At 40.1% G+C, this 16,285-nt stretch overlaps 1 protein-coding gene across 1 annotated transcript; it reads left to right on the top strand.

The window, feature by feature from the left end:
- The first annotated feature begins 10,629 nt into the window (after positions 1-10,629).
- Positions 10,630-11,509, top strand: LOC119654611 (trypsin alpha-like). The gene has a single exon (XM_038060083.1). The coding sequence runs from the start codon at positions 10,662-10,664 to the stop codon at positions 11,463-11,465; it is 804 nt and encodes a 267-aa protein (XP_037916011.1). The 5' UTR covers positions 10,630-10,661; the 3' UTR covers positions 11,466-11,509.
- Positions 11,510-16,285: the final 4,776 nt, after the last annotated feature.

Genomic DNA, 16,285 nt, shown 5'->3' with positions numbered 1-16,285 from the left:
CTAACACATACCTGCGCGACGTGAACGAAAAAGCATCTAACGCACCGTTTCAGCGCCCAGTCTATTCTTACTCTCCATGCTGTCAACAGTTTAAGTATTACCTTCACTGGTGGGTCATAGGTTTAGCGATTGGTCCGCTGTCTTTGAAGTCCGATAAGGTCGAACTCCTTTCCCAAGGCCTGGCAAAACTCCCCCTATATGGTGATTCCATCGACCTTACAGCCCTTATATCAGCTTCCTGTCCTAAAGACTTTCCAATTTCGCTCAACAATTTATCGGCTCTCCTTTCTGGGATCGGTATAATGCGGCTAATATTATCTTCCGAACTGTTGAATTCCGGGTTTGCCTCCACTCTCCTAAAAATGTCAGCGTATGACCTTTCCCATGCTTGGGGAATACTGATAGGTTCCGATCCTCCGATCTCTACTTTTCGGAGGTGCCACCATTTCCCAGACTTCACCATTCTCTTTTTGGGGAATCCACACTCTCTCCGCACATGCGGCTACCTTTGGAGCGATGGATTGAGTATTTTGATGAACTGCTCAACAACCAGAACATCGGCGAGTCGGAGGTCCCGCCAGCTGAAGACGACCGACAAATACTGCCACCACAAAGTACAGAAGAAACAGTCCGTGCAATTCATTGGCTTCAAATGAGTTTTTCTCGAAACTGCACATTGAAAATCTGCTGCCACCATAGCCCAAAATCTATTCAACAAAATTCTTTGAAATTTTCACGACTTATTCAGAACATATTTCTACGGTCCGCAAACTAGGATAATTGCGATTCATTCAGTAGTTTTTTTTTATTCATTAAAAAAGCCCTAAAAAAACATCAAAATTCACAAAAAAAATTTTAACAAGGAACCAAAAATTTAGCTTTAAATATTTTTTAATAATCCTAGTTTGCAGACTGTGGTTAAGTCCGCACGTTGAAGTTCCGCTTGCATTTTTACTGTAAAATGTTCATAGCACCCTCCAGCAGAAAAACACCTTTTTTGGAGATAGGTGTATAAATTGCTCTGTATTTCAATAATGAACTATGCTATCGGGCTGGAAAAAATATTACGCATTCTCAAGATACCAATAAATATATGGTGAAAAATTCGTATTTGTATCTTTATCCGGTTCTTCACAATAAATTTCTAAAAAAAAACGAAAAAAAACGGCCTTCGCACGGGAAGACCCCCTTAATATATAGCCTTTGTTTGTCACTATGCACATACTCTTCGCTGGCATTCCACTTTAGATGCTTACAAAAGTGAGATCTACGATAGCGCCTAGTTCTCCACGCCTAAACGTGTTTATATTTATAACATTGTTCGGAATGATGCTTACCATAAAAAGCCCTGAGTAGCCCCCTTTCATATATTTCTCGGCTTCTCCGACTGAGGTGATTGCTGCAATAATTTGGTAGCAAATGCGACGTAACCACAAAGTCGTGTTTGCGACGCTTCATTACAGGTTGCAAGGCTCGATTTCAGCAGGCGCACATCGCAACCTTTCTATTTACATCCATTTCTTAAACGCATTGATGGAGATTCTTGTATTGCTCGCGGCATAAACTTCCTTTTTATAGACCTTTTGTGACAGCATGTCCTGGCAAAAAACCGATTTTTTTATCATTAACCTGAATAGTAAATAACTCTGAAAATATGTTCTTAATAACGTAAAAATCGAATTAGGTTTTAACAAGTCGGGAAACCGGAAGCTTGACGCTACAGGTATAAAAGGTTTTGTGTTTCCCTATGTGAGGAGCATAACGTAGTTCTCCATTGGCTTATAGCATTGACCCGAGATATTTAAATCGCTCAGTTCTGGGCAGGTTACTGCCATTGCCAGAACTCAGCGATTTAAATATCTGCAGGGGCAGATTACTGCCATTGAAAGAACTGAGCGATTTAAATATCTCGAGTCAATGCTACCAGCCAATCGAGAACTGCTTAATGAAATGTTTCAAGCATTAACGCCACCTGGATGAAGTGACATTCCGCAACTGGTGTCCTTTGTGATCGACGTATCAGCGCACGTCCCAAATCTAAAATTTACTGCAATGTCGTCCGTCTGTCGCTCTCTATAGTTTGAGTGTTGACTATAAAGGACAATGAACGGCGTCTTGCGGTAATGGGGACGAAAATGTTGCATTGCACTGGTGGCGTGACACGTTTTGATCACGTCTGAAATGAGAATATCCGCGATCGATATGGGTTTGCACCGATCGTGGAAAAACTGCAAGAGAGGCGTTTTCGATGGTGTGGTCACGTAATTCACGCTAACGAGAATTCAACAACCAGTATTGGTCAGAACATAGAAGTCAATGGTAAGCAACCAAAAAGCTGGCCAAAACAATGGTCGCATAATACACTGGATGGGGATATGAAGCTCTCGCGATTACAATTTCAATTATTCTCGTTAATTATGACGTCAGCATCTTATTTGTATGGCTTAGAATGCTGTTAATTAGCACGAAATTGATAAGTTTGAACTGCTATAACTTTCCCAATAATAGTTGGATTTTCACGAAACTTGGCATGTGTATGCACGAGGCTGTCTTCTATGTCGGTACACTTAGGAGTAACTTAAGGGGAGTTTTTTAGTCAATTTCTAAAAGTTGATAATATACTATTAGTAAATTTTTTGAGCATATACCGGAATAGGACATCTCTCGAAGATTAGATTTTACATAAATCTTAAAAAGTGCTGCAGATAAGTAGATTCTTCATAAATACGACTTTAATATTTCACGCGAATGTCAATTCTTCCGGGTAATTATGACGTCAGCATCTGATTTGCATGGCTTTGGAAGCAGTAAATTCGCGCGAAATTGCTAAGTTTGAACTGCTATAACTTTGGCGTTAATTACCAGATTTCCACGAAATTTAGCATGTATATACGAAATATTGTCCTCTATGCTGGTACAAAATTCCGAAGTCCTAAGGGGGGTTTTCCAGTAAATTTCTGAAAAGTAGTAATATACTAGTAGTAAGTTTATTTGAGCAGATGTCGGAATGGGACATATCTTGAGGCCTAGATTTCATCTAGGCGCACCACTCTGATTTTTTTCGGATTTTTAGGTTGTGTAGTTTCCGAAAATGAGTCCTGTCTCACTTCAAGTGCGTACATTTTGACTCCTTACTCACGCACTTTGCAATTTATGCCAAAAGTAATGTCAGTTTCGAAAAGTACCGATCGAGACCTTTCATTTGATACCCTACACTACAACTATATCCGGTGAAAACATTTTTTGGATCCCCCCTTTGCATGTATGAGGAGCACCGCTTTAAACTCCACCTAAATTTATGCCACTCGCTGTATGCGTGGGATTTCATAGTTCCCATCTGTCCACCGAATTTCGTTCTGATCGGTTTAGCCGCTTTGGAGAAAAATGCGTGTGACAGACAGGCAGACAAACATTGAATCGATTTTAATAAGATTTTGTTTTACACAAAACCTTAAAAATGGGTAGCCAGTGTATGTAGCGTTCCGCGATAGTGCCCAATTATGGGTGTGTTTCTTCAACTTTTTGTATCGTACCTTTCTCTTTAAAGCATATGCTTCTTCCTCTTGTGCGTCATATGCAAGGAAACATTTTTTCGCGAAAATTTTTGATCTTAATTTCTGGTGACCCAAATTTTTAATGTTTTATTAAAAGGTGTAAAAATAAAGGAAAAAACAGGCTGGAAAATGCCAAAAATTACTTTAGAATTACAGTAACATATATGTATTTATATACATAAGCTACTTATCTATCTATCTATCGACCTGGTCGGCCTCTACTGAACTGCTTATAGCCGCTCATAGAAAGCAGCCTTCTCCTCTATATCGAAAGTTTCCATTGGTGCAAAGCACTGCATACTTGTGATCTTATTTAACCTGGGCTAGAATCTCCTCTCAAAAAATGGCTTCAGGATCACAACAGGATGCCTTTTCGTAGTTGTTGGCAATAGTTTGACAACGAGGTTGCGTCTACTACCACTAGGCCAGCGCCGCAACTGGGAAAGTAGTACTACTTTTGCAGATTTTATCATCTCAACTTGTTCAGGCCCAGAATACTCGGTCGAAATCCTTAGAATACTTGCTCAACTTGGAGATATAAAGCTATCGCTACCGAAGAAGATGGGAGTAAGTAGCTCCCGAAATAAGCACTTATTTGCTAAAATAAAATTTACTTGTAAAACGGAGGGGCTATCGTTTTGAGTTCTATAAAAGAGACCATTTTGAGCTACTATCTATTGGCATTGGATGATCATCATATTAATACAAATATATATATATTATTATTATTTTATTTGAGCAGATATCGATGTGGAAGGTATTTTGAGACCAGGACACCACATGGTGGTAGCTTCATGTTTTTTTCTAGATTTTTCGGTTTGGTAGTTTCTGAGAATGGATGCGTGGATAAAATGATCACTTTCGACCCCACACACCCGCCCTCCTTCAAAACTAATGTCAAAACCCATACCGTACTAATCTTGACCACTGGATACGCCACATATTCGATGAAAAAAAATTAATTATCCTCCTTAAGCTCAATATAGAACGATGTAATTCGCCGCATACGTGAGAACACACAGTTCCCACCTTCCACTGAATTTCCTATCAAACGGTACCACCATTTCTGAGAAAACGCACAACAGAGCAAATCAACAAAACCCCAGCTGGTGCTTTGGGTATAAAGGTTTTGTGTTCATCTTATGTGAGAAACTTTCTATGCACATTTTTCCATTCGTATATGGCTTGAAACCCAAAATAATCCTATTCTTTTCACACTACAAGATACATATTAAAGACGTAGATATTATTCGCACCTTAAACAAACAAGCATTGCCTATTACCGAATCCTGTGCATATTCATGCACGTATATAAATTGGTCGTACCCATATTTCCAAGTTGCTTGGTACACAAAAGTATCCATATGTACATCTACAGTGTGTATGTTGAATGCCGCTGGTTTAATGTACAAATATATCTATCTGAATTAGACACTACCCCAAAGCTTCATTAGCATATACATATAAATACATACATATGTCAGTCTCGAGTAATTGATATTGATACATAAAACATTAAAAAAGTAAAACGAAATGTCTCCATGCGCCCCTCATTCATATGAGGTCACTTTGTTCTGGTGATGATGACGTCATACACGTTTTAAAATACACAAAATTGATATAAATTGTAAAAATTTCACCTTCTGTAACTTTGTTAATAATAACTGAATTTCGTTTAAACTGATATCGCTCATGTCTATCCCATTTTGTATTTCGTGTAGTCCAAGTCCCTGCATAGAAGCAATGACCGGTAAGGAATACAAATAAAAATGAATCTCTTCACACACCTAACTTTTGCAGACCATATGCTAGTATCAATTGAGAACATCAATTTTCCTTCTACGAGAACATCAATTTTCCTTCTACGAGACCGAGGTATTATCAACAAGTTTCTCACACTACTCACGAAAACAACAATATACAACATTACAAAATGGCCAGGGTTACATCATAAACCCTTTATGGAATACTATCATTTAGGTAATCACAGGATCAAATAATTATAAATGCATCATATATATGGCAAGAACAGATCCTCAGTCTTAGATCTGTCCTGAAGAAGTGAGCCGAACTATCCCAAAAGGTCGCAATCCAAACAGCAAATTTCATGACCGAAAATTCAAAAAAAATACAAATTAAAGACTGCATGTGAGTGAGTACTTGAGTCAAATCAAGGTAATAATCGCGGGCGAGCGCAATGCTGACCTTTGCCCCCTACAGTGTACTGAAGTGTACCGTTTCGGTCTTGAATGAAGTGCTCTAACACACTTCAAGGCCCTGATCCAATATGGATTGTTGCGCCAACGATTATTATTGTTATTTCCGATTTATCACAATCTCGGCAGATGCCGGATTTTACATAATACTAGCACTAAGTGCCAAGCATTTAGGCGCTCGAGACGCCAAATTTCTTTGATTTCCCAAGCCAATGGCTCATAGTTCACCTTCTTCTCCACGTATTTCCGTTCAATGCTGCTATTATGGGGATAGCAACATCAATAATATACGCGGAGCGACCCGTCTTGTTAACTAACAATACGTCAGGCTTATTGTGTGCAGTATGGCGGTCAGTCAGAACTTGCCGGTCACAGAACTATCAAGTACTGCTTGCGGTTCATATTGGTAAACCGGACATGTTCCCGTGATCAGCCCATGCTTGTATGCAAGATTTCGATGGATAACCTTACATACAGCATTATGCCTGGTGATATTGCACCGGTGTCATAACAGTACAACCAGAAATGAGATGGTCCAACGTGTCTAACGCCGAACCACACATTCTGCACTGGTCGTTCTCCACCACACAGAGCCATCTGTTCGAAAAGTGAAAATCGACAAATGGCTGCCAAAGACAATTCACGTGTTTACCGTGCATTTCCTTCGACTTCCATTCATCGGTCCGCTCTTGGGCCGACTTCACCCCACTCAGAGGATTGAAAGATCGATCTTTCAAGTTAAGTGGAATCAGTTCACAGTCTGCCTTACAGACAGCCGCATGCAAGGGACCCGCCTGCTCTTTGCTGCAAAAATAACCGCGCAGCCAACTTGGCGATGATGTTATGTCGCCACGTCAACCACGCCTGGAGGTATGTATGCTCCGATGTCACGAGGCAGGTTCATCCGCTCCACGGCAGATTTTGGATGATGCATTCGGAATTCGGACATAGTTGTTCGTATCCGCCGCTGGACGTTTTCCAGATCGGTCTTCGTCCACGGCAATATTCCAAATGCAGAAGTCAGTGAAGGGATAGCGAATACATTCAACACGCTTATTTCATTTTTCCCCGAGAGATGCGATTTCAGCATCAGCTTTACACGTCGCAGGAATTCGGACAGCAGAGCTTCTTTCAGATCACCAACTCGAGCATGGGTTCCTTGCAGAATTCCTAGGTACTTTTAGAAGTCTGTCTCGGTCATAGCTTCGATGTGGAGGTCACCAATGCTGCTGCACCAATGTCTGCGGGGTGCTGCACTGTGTCCTTCTTAGGGATAAGGTAGGTAATGCCCGCAGTGAGGAAAGGATGGAAATTCCTCCGGCCGAGTCATGACCTTCTTTATACTGTGTGCCAACCGACTATTATCATTATTATTAATCATAAAAATAAATCTAAAAGAAGCAAACTATAAAGAAAGATAACAATTGTTAGCGGTGTTATAAAGATATTAAAATCTTAAAATATAAACAAAACAAATGATAGAAATAAAAGCAATAATAAAATTAAAATATATAGATGAAAGTGAATTACCTGAAAGCTTTGTGTGAACATTCTTCTCCTAAAACGAAAGTGGGATATTATAAACAAACAAGTCGGGAAACCGGAAGCTTGACGCTAAAGGTTTTGTGTTTCCCTATGTGAGGAGCGTAACGTAGTTCTCCATTGGCTGATAGCATTGACTCGAGATAGTTAAATCGCTCAGTCCTGTCAATGGCAATAACCTACCCAGAACTGAGCGATTTAAATATCTTGAGTGAGGCCCTTTGGATGGTATGGTGAATTCAGTTTACAATATTGGTCTGAACATCGAAGTCAATGTTAAGTAACCAAAAGGACGGCCGAAACAACGGTGGCTTGATACGCTGGATGGGAATTTAAAAACCTCGCGATTACATCCAAATCGGTCATTTGATAAAATAAAATGTCGAAACCGATCACAATGAGCCGACCCCGCTTTGCAACGGGGCAAAGGCTGAAGAAAAGGAAGATGTGAGGAGCGATCACATAGCTAAAAATTCCATTGCTCTCTATTTTTTAGAAAGCGATTTAAATAAATCATTTGATGGAAAGACCTGTATTGATAATAGTCAACCTCATACGCTTCACACTCTGAGTTTAATATTATTAGCAAATGTGAAGAATTTAACCTACATAAGATATAAACAAGTCGAGAAACCGGAAAGTAGACGCTTCAGGTAGGAAAGGTTTTGTGTATTTCTTTTATAAAGAGATTTGTGTGTGCATTTGTCCCATTAGTATGTAGCACGTAATATATGCATATATTATGTGAAAATATCTACTTTCAAGTGATATTGACATTCATAGTTTTGAATTTGCAGAGAAGCGACAGCTTTGACCTAGTATAACTTTGTTACTAGTAGTGCGATTTTCACCACTCCACTATTCGGGGAAAAGGGCCTGTAGATAGTCCTTTTATAAAGTAAATAAAACTACTTAATTTAAAAGTTGCAAAAGTTATATGTTTAAATTTAAATTGGAAGGTAGGGATGGGAATGGGTAAATTGAAAGTAGTGAATTAGGAAAGCTAAGGAGTGCTAGGACGGAAGAAAACGAAGGAATATTCTACATTATTAAATGCATTCTCCCTTCAGATCGTCCCTGGATAAGGCAGTAAAAATGTCATGCATTTATTATGTTAATTCAATCATGGAATTGATGCCGCCAAAAGTGCACTTACCTCCGGTTGAAATTCTATTGTTATGAAAGGAAGGTTCGGAAATAATGCTAGTGACATTCCTAATTAGCACTTGCAATTCAATTAGTGCCTACGACAGTTTCCTAAACGAATTCAAGCTAATTATTCCCAATCGAATGTAACAGCCGAAAACGTTAAGCGCCGCCATACTGCAAACGGCTGTAATCTGTCATCAGACTGATCCTTGCCGAGGTAGAACGATCTTTACCAACCTTAAGGGGGTCATCCCGTGTGAAGGCCGTTTTTTTGCATTTTTTAGAAATTTTTTGTGAAGAACTGGATAAGGATACAAATACGAATTGTTCCAGCTCGAGAGCATAGTTCATTATTGAAATACAGAGCAATTTATACACCTATCTCCAAAAAAAGGTGTTTGTCTGCTGCCCCGCTAGAGGGCACTGAGATCATCTTAATGAAAAAATGTGAACGGCATTTTAACTTGCGGACTTAACTACTGTCGGCAAACTAGAATTATTAAAAAATATTGAAAGGTAAATTTTTGGTGCCGTGTTAAACTTTTTTTTGTGAATTTTGGTGTTTTTTCAAGGCTTCTTTAATTAATAGAATAATGAATAGTTTGGGGACCTTAGAAAAATTTTCTGAATAAGTCGCGAAAATTTCAAAAACTTTCGTTGGATAGATTTTGGTCTATGGTTTTCAATATGCAGTCTCTAGAAAAACGCATTTAAAAAGTAGAATGTGATTTTTAGTCATAAAATCTTTGCTGATCATTAATCTGCTATACCTAATTCATAATCTTTAAGTTTTGTCAAGGACACATGTACAGCCTTGGCTTCGATTCTTGTCCTTTTAGCGAAGTCATTCGAACTGATATATACGCGCTTTATTACCAGTTATTATCTGGCATGTGACTTGTTACGTATTTAACACTATAATTTACGAACGACTCCGAATATTAAAAAATCACTTTGCCCACATATTCTACGCTATATCTAAATAAAATTGAAGCCAAAAAAAATCGATTCCTCGGATCCGACACACGGGATGACCCCCTTAAATCTTCATCGTACATTGAAGCTGCGTGCGGGCCGCAGCTTTTCTCATCTGCGTGCCGGAAGCAGCGGAATTGTGTTTCGGCCATATCAAAGTTTTATCTCACTCATCGTTTCATTCCAATGAAGGAGGAATAATCTGATACTTTCCAAATAATTACAAGAAGCAATTGTCGTTTAGGGAGAGGGAAAGATTCTTCTCAAAGCTTGGACGGCAATACCGGAAAACGAGGCTTGAGAACACTTGCCTCTGAGGAAAAGGCATGTTATCCAAAGCCCGAAAATTGAACTCATGTGTGAGGGGAGCCTAACCGGGAGCAAAATCGAGAAACTGTTGTCTTTTTTTCCGACACAGTAAAATGAATTTGGGGATCAGAATAAGCTATCTTCCATATGTTTATTGTACTAAAACCTTAAGGATGTTTCGCTCCCCACTTCGTTTTGTACAATTTTATAAAGTGAAACATGAGCGACTGCCCAATAAGACCCCACAGTGGTACTTCAGTATTTGCGAACGCAACTTTGCGGTCAATTTCGCAAACTTTTAATATTTTTAGGGTAGATCTGCCCTTTTGGTCAACTTCGGTCAACTAAGATGGACTTTGATCATCACTCAACCCATAAGTTATTAGAAGGAATGAAGAGTTTTGTGGATTGTTATGTGAGACTTTAGGGCGCTTGATGGTTCAACTTGTGGAAAGCTTGAATAGGATAATGACATTCTATATACGTATGATGTCTTGGAGTGCAGTGAATTTACGCGAAAGTCTGTTTCCTACTTTAAGTTGTAGTATCCGTTGGACCAGATATATAAACAAATTGTACTAACTTTCTGTATCCCGTCCAACGGATACTACGCGATCCATTATTGGTACAAATAAATTATATCCCCCTTGAAAAAAGAAATCAAACAGCTTCTTGATTTGATTACAATGAAATACTAAGAACCTGTATTTCATCCTATCTGATTTTATCAGCATGTTCCTTTGTTAACATCGAGTTTTGAGCTACAACTAAACATGAGAAAACATAAAGGCAATCGATTTATGTTGAAGTGGCTTGCCAAAAGATAAGACACTTTCGACGATCCGATTTTTTATCAGGGCTTCAGCCTGGGTATAAAAAGTAACTTTTCTTTTCTGTTATACATTTTGCGGGCAAAATGCAGCAATTACTGGTTCTTATTGTTGCGCTCATCGGATCTGTGCAAAGTGTAAACATTACCAAGTTATCAGCCACCAGTCGGAAATTTAACTTCCATTTGCGGGCGCGGATCGTGGGTGGTCGACAAACCACCATAGAAGACTTTCCCTATCAAGTATCAATTGTTCACGACCGGTCGCATACGTGCGGCGGATCTATCTACAAACCAGATATTATCATCACTGCAGCTCATTGTTTAGTCGACATCGAAATGCATGACTTGGCTGTTGTAGCCGGAACCACGGACTGGGAAGGCGGAGGCGTGGAAACTTCCATAAGAAAATTTGTGATGCATCCCAAATTCGACCCCAAAACTTTCGACTATGACATCGCTATCTTGAAACTTACGGATAAACTGCAGTATGGCCCGCGAATTCAACCCATTACGCTTCCAGTCTATCGCCAGGAATTCAAGCCAGGATCAGTTGGGGTAGTTAGTGGATGGGGAGCATTAGGGGAAGATGGCGATGATCCAGATGAGCTCCACTTTACAAGTTTAAAAATTGTTAGTAACAATGAGTGTTACAAAGCTTATCGAGATATTAATCCGGTAACAAAGAATATGATGTGCGCGTGGATTCGAAAAGGAGGACATGGAACCTGTCAAGGTGATTCGGGAAGTGCTCTTGTAGTGGGAAATGTGCTTGCTGGTATCGTCTCATGGGGGCTAGGATGTGCGCGACCAAATGTTCCTGAAGTTTACACCAAGGTTTCAACTTTCAGAAGGTGGCTGGATTTGAATATAAAATCATTAAACAATTGAGCATCTAGCAGAATTCCAAATAAAATATTTCTAGTGAACCACAATCAATTTTTCTTTGTCAATTTTTTCACTGTCAGCTGAGTTACCCACGAACTCTAATTAAAAAAACACAGCCTTTGTAGAACAAATCGACGTCTGGTAAAGATACATATGCAGCGATGGGCTAGGAAACGAAAAACCCACAAATGTTAGATGACTGATAAGTGATAAAATTTTGTGATATCTTTTCTGCGGAAGTGAGTTGTAAACTAGGTTGAAATAACACAGGGCGCTCAATGAATTTCGATGCGACACGCGTATATTATATTCACAAAACTCAAACTGAAACCAAGAGGTATACGCATCAAATATTCTATTTTAGGAGATAATATACATTCCCAAATAAGAACAAATCGGAAACCGGAAGCCAGGCGCTTCAGATATATTTGAAAGTTTTTTTTTAATAACCACAGAAATACATTGACTTGCTGAATTGAATATCGACATTGCACCTACCTTATTTGTAGCTATTTAGTCTATGCAAGGAGACGCCATTAGAGAGGCAGTTGTGGCAAGGTTCCAAGCAACCCCAAGATGAGATTTTATATCTAGACTATATGACTGACATCAATCACTATATGGTTTATAGTGTACCAACCACACCTATGTGCTATTGCTGTCGGTCCTTGTCAATTTGCTTCCCCAAGGATTTCCTGGGATGCTATCCAAAATATGTCTGAACAAAATGATCTAGGTCCCATCTAGAATATTCGAAATACAGCAGCAAGAAGATTAGAACTCCAAATTATTTTATGCAAACATTTAGAGAGGAATCTTATAGAAAACATAAAGTGAGATACATGTATCACTCCAGTTCCTTACGACGAAGTTGTCGCGACCATAGACATACGCCTAAACTCCGGGGGGAAGAAATCTAAAACACTAAAAAATACTGAAAAAGGAAGCACCGAATATAGATACAATACCTACGGAGCTCCTCAAAACAATCACAGGAAAATCGTCTGACTCAGATACTCTCATTCCCAGCTGAGTGGACTAGTTCCGGCCCCCGGTCGCGATAACAAATCCCTCTGCCAAAAGTGAGTTTTGAACCGCGACCGAATCAAACCATTCTAAACGGATAATGTCGGTGAATATCAGCATTGATTCCAACGGCTAGACAATAATAATCGTTGGTGCAAAAATCCATATTGGATCAGGGCCTTGCAGTATGTTAGAGCATTTCATTCAAGGGCGTAACGGTACACTACAGGATTACAGTACCCTGTAGCTGGCAAAGTGGTCAGTATTGCGGTCGCCCGAGATTATTACCCTGATTAGACCCAGGTACTTGATTCACAGCTGAGTCAACTGGTATCCGACATCAAATCACGATACAAATTCCATTGCCACCGGTGAGATTTGAAGCGTGATCTTCCGTACGGCAGCCTTGTGCCCTAACCACTCAGCTATCCGGATACTCGGCTAGATATTGACAGTGAAATAGTGAGTTCAGTTATTGAAGGTAAAAATCGGGTACGACATCCGAATTCTTTCAGTCAAGGCCGGTTAGCATGAAATTTGAGGATGAGAGTAGAGAGTGACATAAAAAACAAAACAAGAAATTGATTAGAAAAAATCTTTCCCTTTTAAGTATCTCAAAACAACAAAACGGAAACTAGGAGCTAGATGCGTCCGTTCGGATCGGTTGAGCCGAGACAGTGAATCGATTTTAATAAGGTTTTGTTTTACACAAAACCTTAAAAAATAGCGGAAAAGGCTTAAAGTACAAAAATGTGGTTTACTTCTCGCTAAAAGATTGAGATTCACTACCGTTTTAATTTTTTGAGATATTTAAAAAAAAAATTGGGAAACAATAAACAAACTTTTTTTCGGAAATTATACACTTTGAATGATTTTTATATCAAAAATTCTAGTAATTACATTATTTAGATCATAGCTCGGTTATGTGCCGAGGTCCACTAATTCGATCTCCCCAGAAGCTTTACGGCCTCCTGATGTACGACATGGTTCCGTCTCAGGCAGGGTCTGATTCGTTTTCTTTTTCTACCATAAATATTGCCCTTCTAGACTTTCCGAGTGGGATCATCCTCATCCATACGGATTAAGTGACCCGCCCACCGTAAACTATTGAGCCGGATTTTATCCACAACCAGACGGTCATGGTATCGCTCATAGATTTCATCATTATGTAGAATACAGAATCGTCCATCCCCATGTAGCAGGTGAAAAATTCTTCGGAGGATTCTTCTCTCAAACGCGGCGAAGGGTTCGCAATTGTTCTTGCTAAGAACCCAAATTTCCGAGGAATACATGAGAACTGGCAAGATCATTGTCTTGTACAATAAGAGCTTTGACCCTTTGGTGAGACGTTTTGAGCGGAACAGCTTTTGCATACTGAAATAGGCTCTGTTGGCAGTCAACAAACGTGCGCGGATTTCATCGTCGTAGCTTCTATCGTTTGTGATTTCCGACGGCGGTCAAAGGGTAGTATAGGTCCCAAGGCGAAACGTGTATTGGTACCCAACGATGGAGCGTAAAACCTGGGAAACGCCTACTGAACCAACATCAACAGCTCTACTACCAAACCCTATCTTCACCTCCACGTGGTGATCGCTGGGAGTTCTTTCTTAATGGAAAACTGCAGACGGAGAAGAATGAAAGCGAGTCTCCCACGCCTAAAACGGGACAAATTGTACCAACTGGTCCTTCAGCTGGGAGGATGGGTAAGGCTGGCAACCTTAGGTGGAAAACAAACCGTTACGAAGCCACGGAAGGAGCGGATATTGACTACTCAGCGACGAACCCGGCAATGACAACGGAATAACGATTTGCGCATTTTCTCATGGGACGTGCACTCCTTGTACTGAGATGGAGCTGCCAAGCAGCTTACCGGTACCCTGTCCCAATATAAGGCTGATATAACATCGTTGCAAGAGCCACTACTCCATTTATTATAGCGGCCATCCAGTAAACCATATGCTCGAACCAGGTTTCTTCTCCTTAGTCAGCTAAAGAATGAAACCTGCTGTTTTCGGCTTTGAAAATATAAGCGAAGGGCGTTTGCTATGCAAATTTAGAAATATAAGCTTCATAAACGTTCATGTTCCTACAGAGAAGACCGCAGACTCGGAGAAGAACACCTTCTACGAGGCAGTTGAGCGAACCCTCGAAGCCTGTCCAAAGTATGATATCAAAATCATACTTGGAGATTTCAACAGTCAAGTGGGAGTTGGTATGTGGGGCTACCCGGCCCAGCAAGATAGAGGAGAATATCTTATAGATGGTACTCAGCAACGTGATACCCCTATAATGCACTGCGTGATATCCCCCTTTTTATGTATGGGACAGAGAATGCCTCTTTGCCAATCGTCAGGCATTGATTCGCCGACCCATACATTGAGAATCGGTCGATGAACAACTTGGTGTAATTGGTTAATTCCATCGGCTCCTGGCGACTTATGATTTTTCAGCCGATGAATTGCGCGGACTGTTTCTCCTAAACTTGGTGGTGGCAGTATTTGTCCGTCGTCTTCAGTTGGCGGAACCTCCAACACGCCGATGTTCTGGTTGTTGAGTAGCTCATCAAAGTACTCAACCCATCGCTCTAATATGCCCATTCTGTCGGAAATCAGATTTTCCTCTTTGTCTTGCCAGGATGAGCATCGGGGTGCATAAGGCTTCATCCTGCTGACTTGTTGGTAAAACTTGTGAGCCTGATGCAGTTGCTCCCTGTACTTTTCGAGTTCATAGACTTGTTGGTTCTCCCAGGCTTCCTTATTCCGTCTGTGAAGTCGCTTCTCCGCTCGACGGGGTTCATGATAAATCTCTGCGCGTGCCCGCGTTCTTTGAGAATGCAACATTACTCGGTATGCAAGATCCGTTCCATAGCTAGGTTAGATTCATCGTCAAACCACCGGTCCGACTTTTCTTCCGGCTGGGGCCAAGTATGTTTATGGCCGTATCCATGATAACGTTCTTCAGGTGATTGTGAAGATCATTTGTTGATGCTTCATCTCCGGGATCTCTGTTGACTACGGTTATTGCGGCATCCATTTCGCCTTTATAGGTGTTGCGGATTTCGCAATAATCGCCAAAAGAAAGTATTCCCTTCAATATATAATGGGAAAACATGGTAACGTTTAATGTAAACGATTGATGTTTAATTTAAAATTGAATTTGTTTCCCATTGAGTTTTTTAACTGCTGCAAGTCTTCTTGGCATCGAATTCACAAGATTTTCTATTAATACTGATGGAATCTGATGTCACTCCATCAACGCTGTTTTAAGGGATCCCTTGCTCGTTATGGTCCGCTTTCTTATTTTTCGGTCAAGATGTTCAATTAAATTAAGATCGGGCGGTTGTGGAGGGTGGTACAACTGCTTTGCCGTTCTATAAAGTAACCATTCCCTAGTATCTTTAGCGGTGTGCTTAGGATCATTATCATTCTGAAAGATTCATGTGGGAATCTTAGCACAATTTCCATACACTGTCATGCAGATTCGTTTTTAAAATGTTGAGGTAGCGAAAGCTGGTCCTGTGTATCTCCATTTTTTTGTTAGTTTTTTCCGCCAAATATTTCAAACTGAGTTTCATCACCCAAAAACAACGTTTTACCAGAATGCGAAATCCATTTTTTCGTACTTTTTAACAAAGTGGAGTTGATTCTTCCGCGATATTAACGGCTTCTTTCTCGGTGTTCTGACATGTAACCCACTTTTATATAAAGCCCGGCGAACAGAACTAGCACTTACACTTGCAACTTTACGGTGCTTTGTGCCATGTGCAATTTTTATCTAAAGGGTTTTTTCGAACTCTA

The sequence above is a fragment of the Hermetia illucens genome, chromosome 4 (genome assembly GCF_905115235.1).
Source record: "Hermetia illucens chromosome 4, iHerIll2.2.curated.20191125, whole genome shotgun sequence".
Lineage (NCBI taxonomy): Eukaryota > Metazoa > Arthropoda > Insecta > Diptera > Stratiomyidae > Hermetia > Hermetia illucens.
Note: the sequence above shows the minus strand (reverse complement) of the source record. Positions and strands in the feature narration are given on the sequence as shown.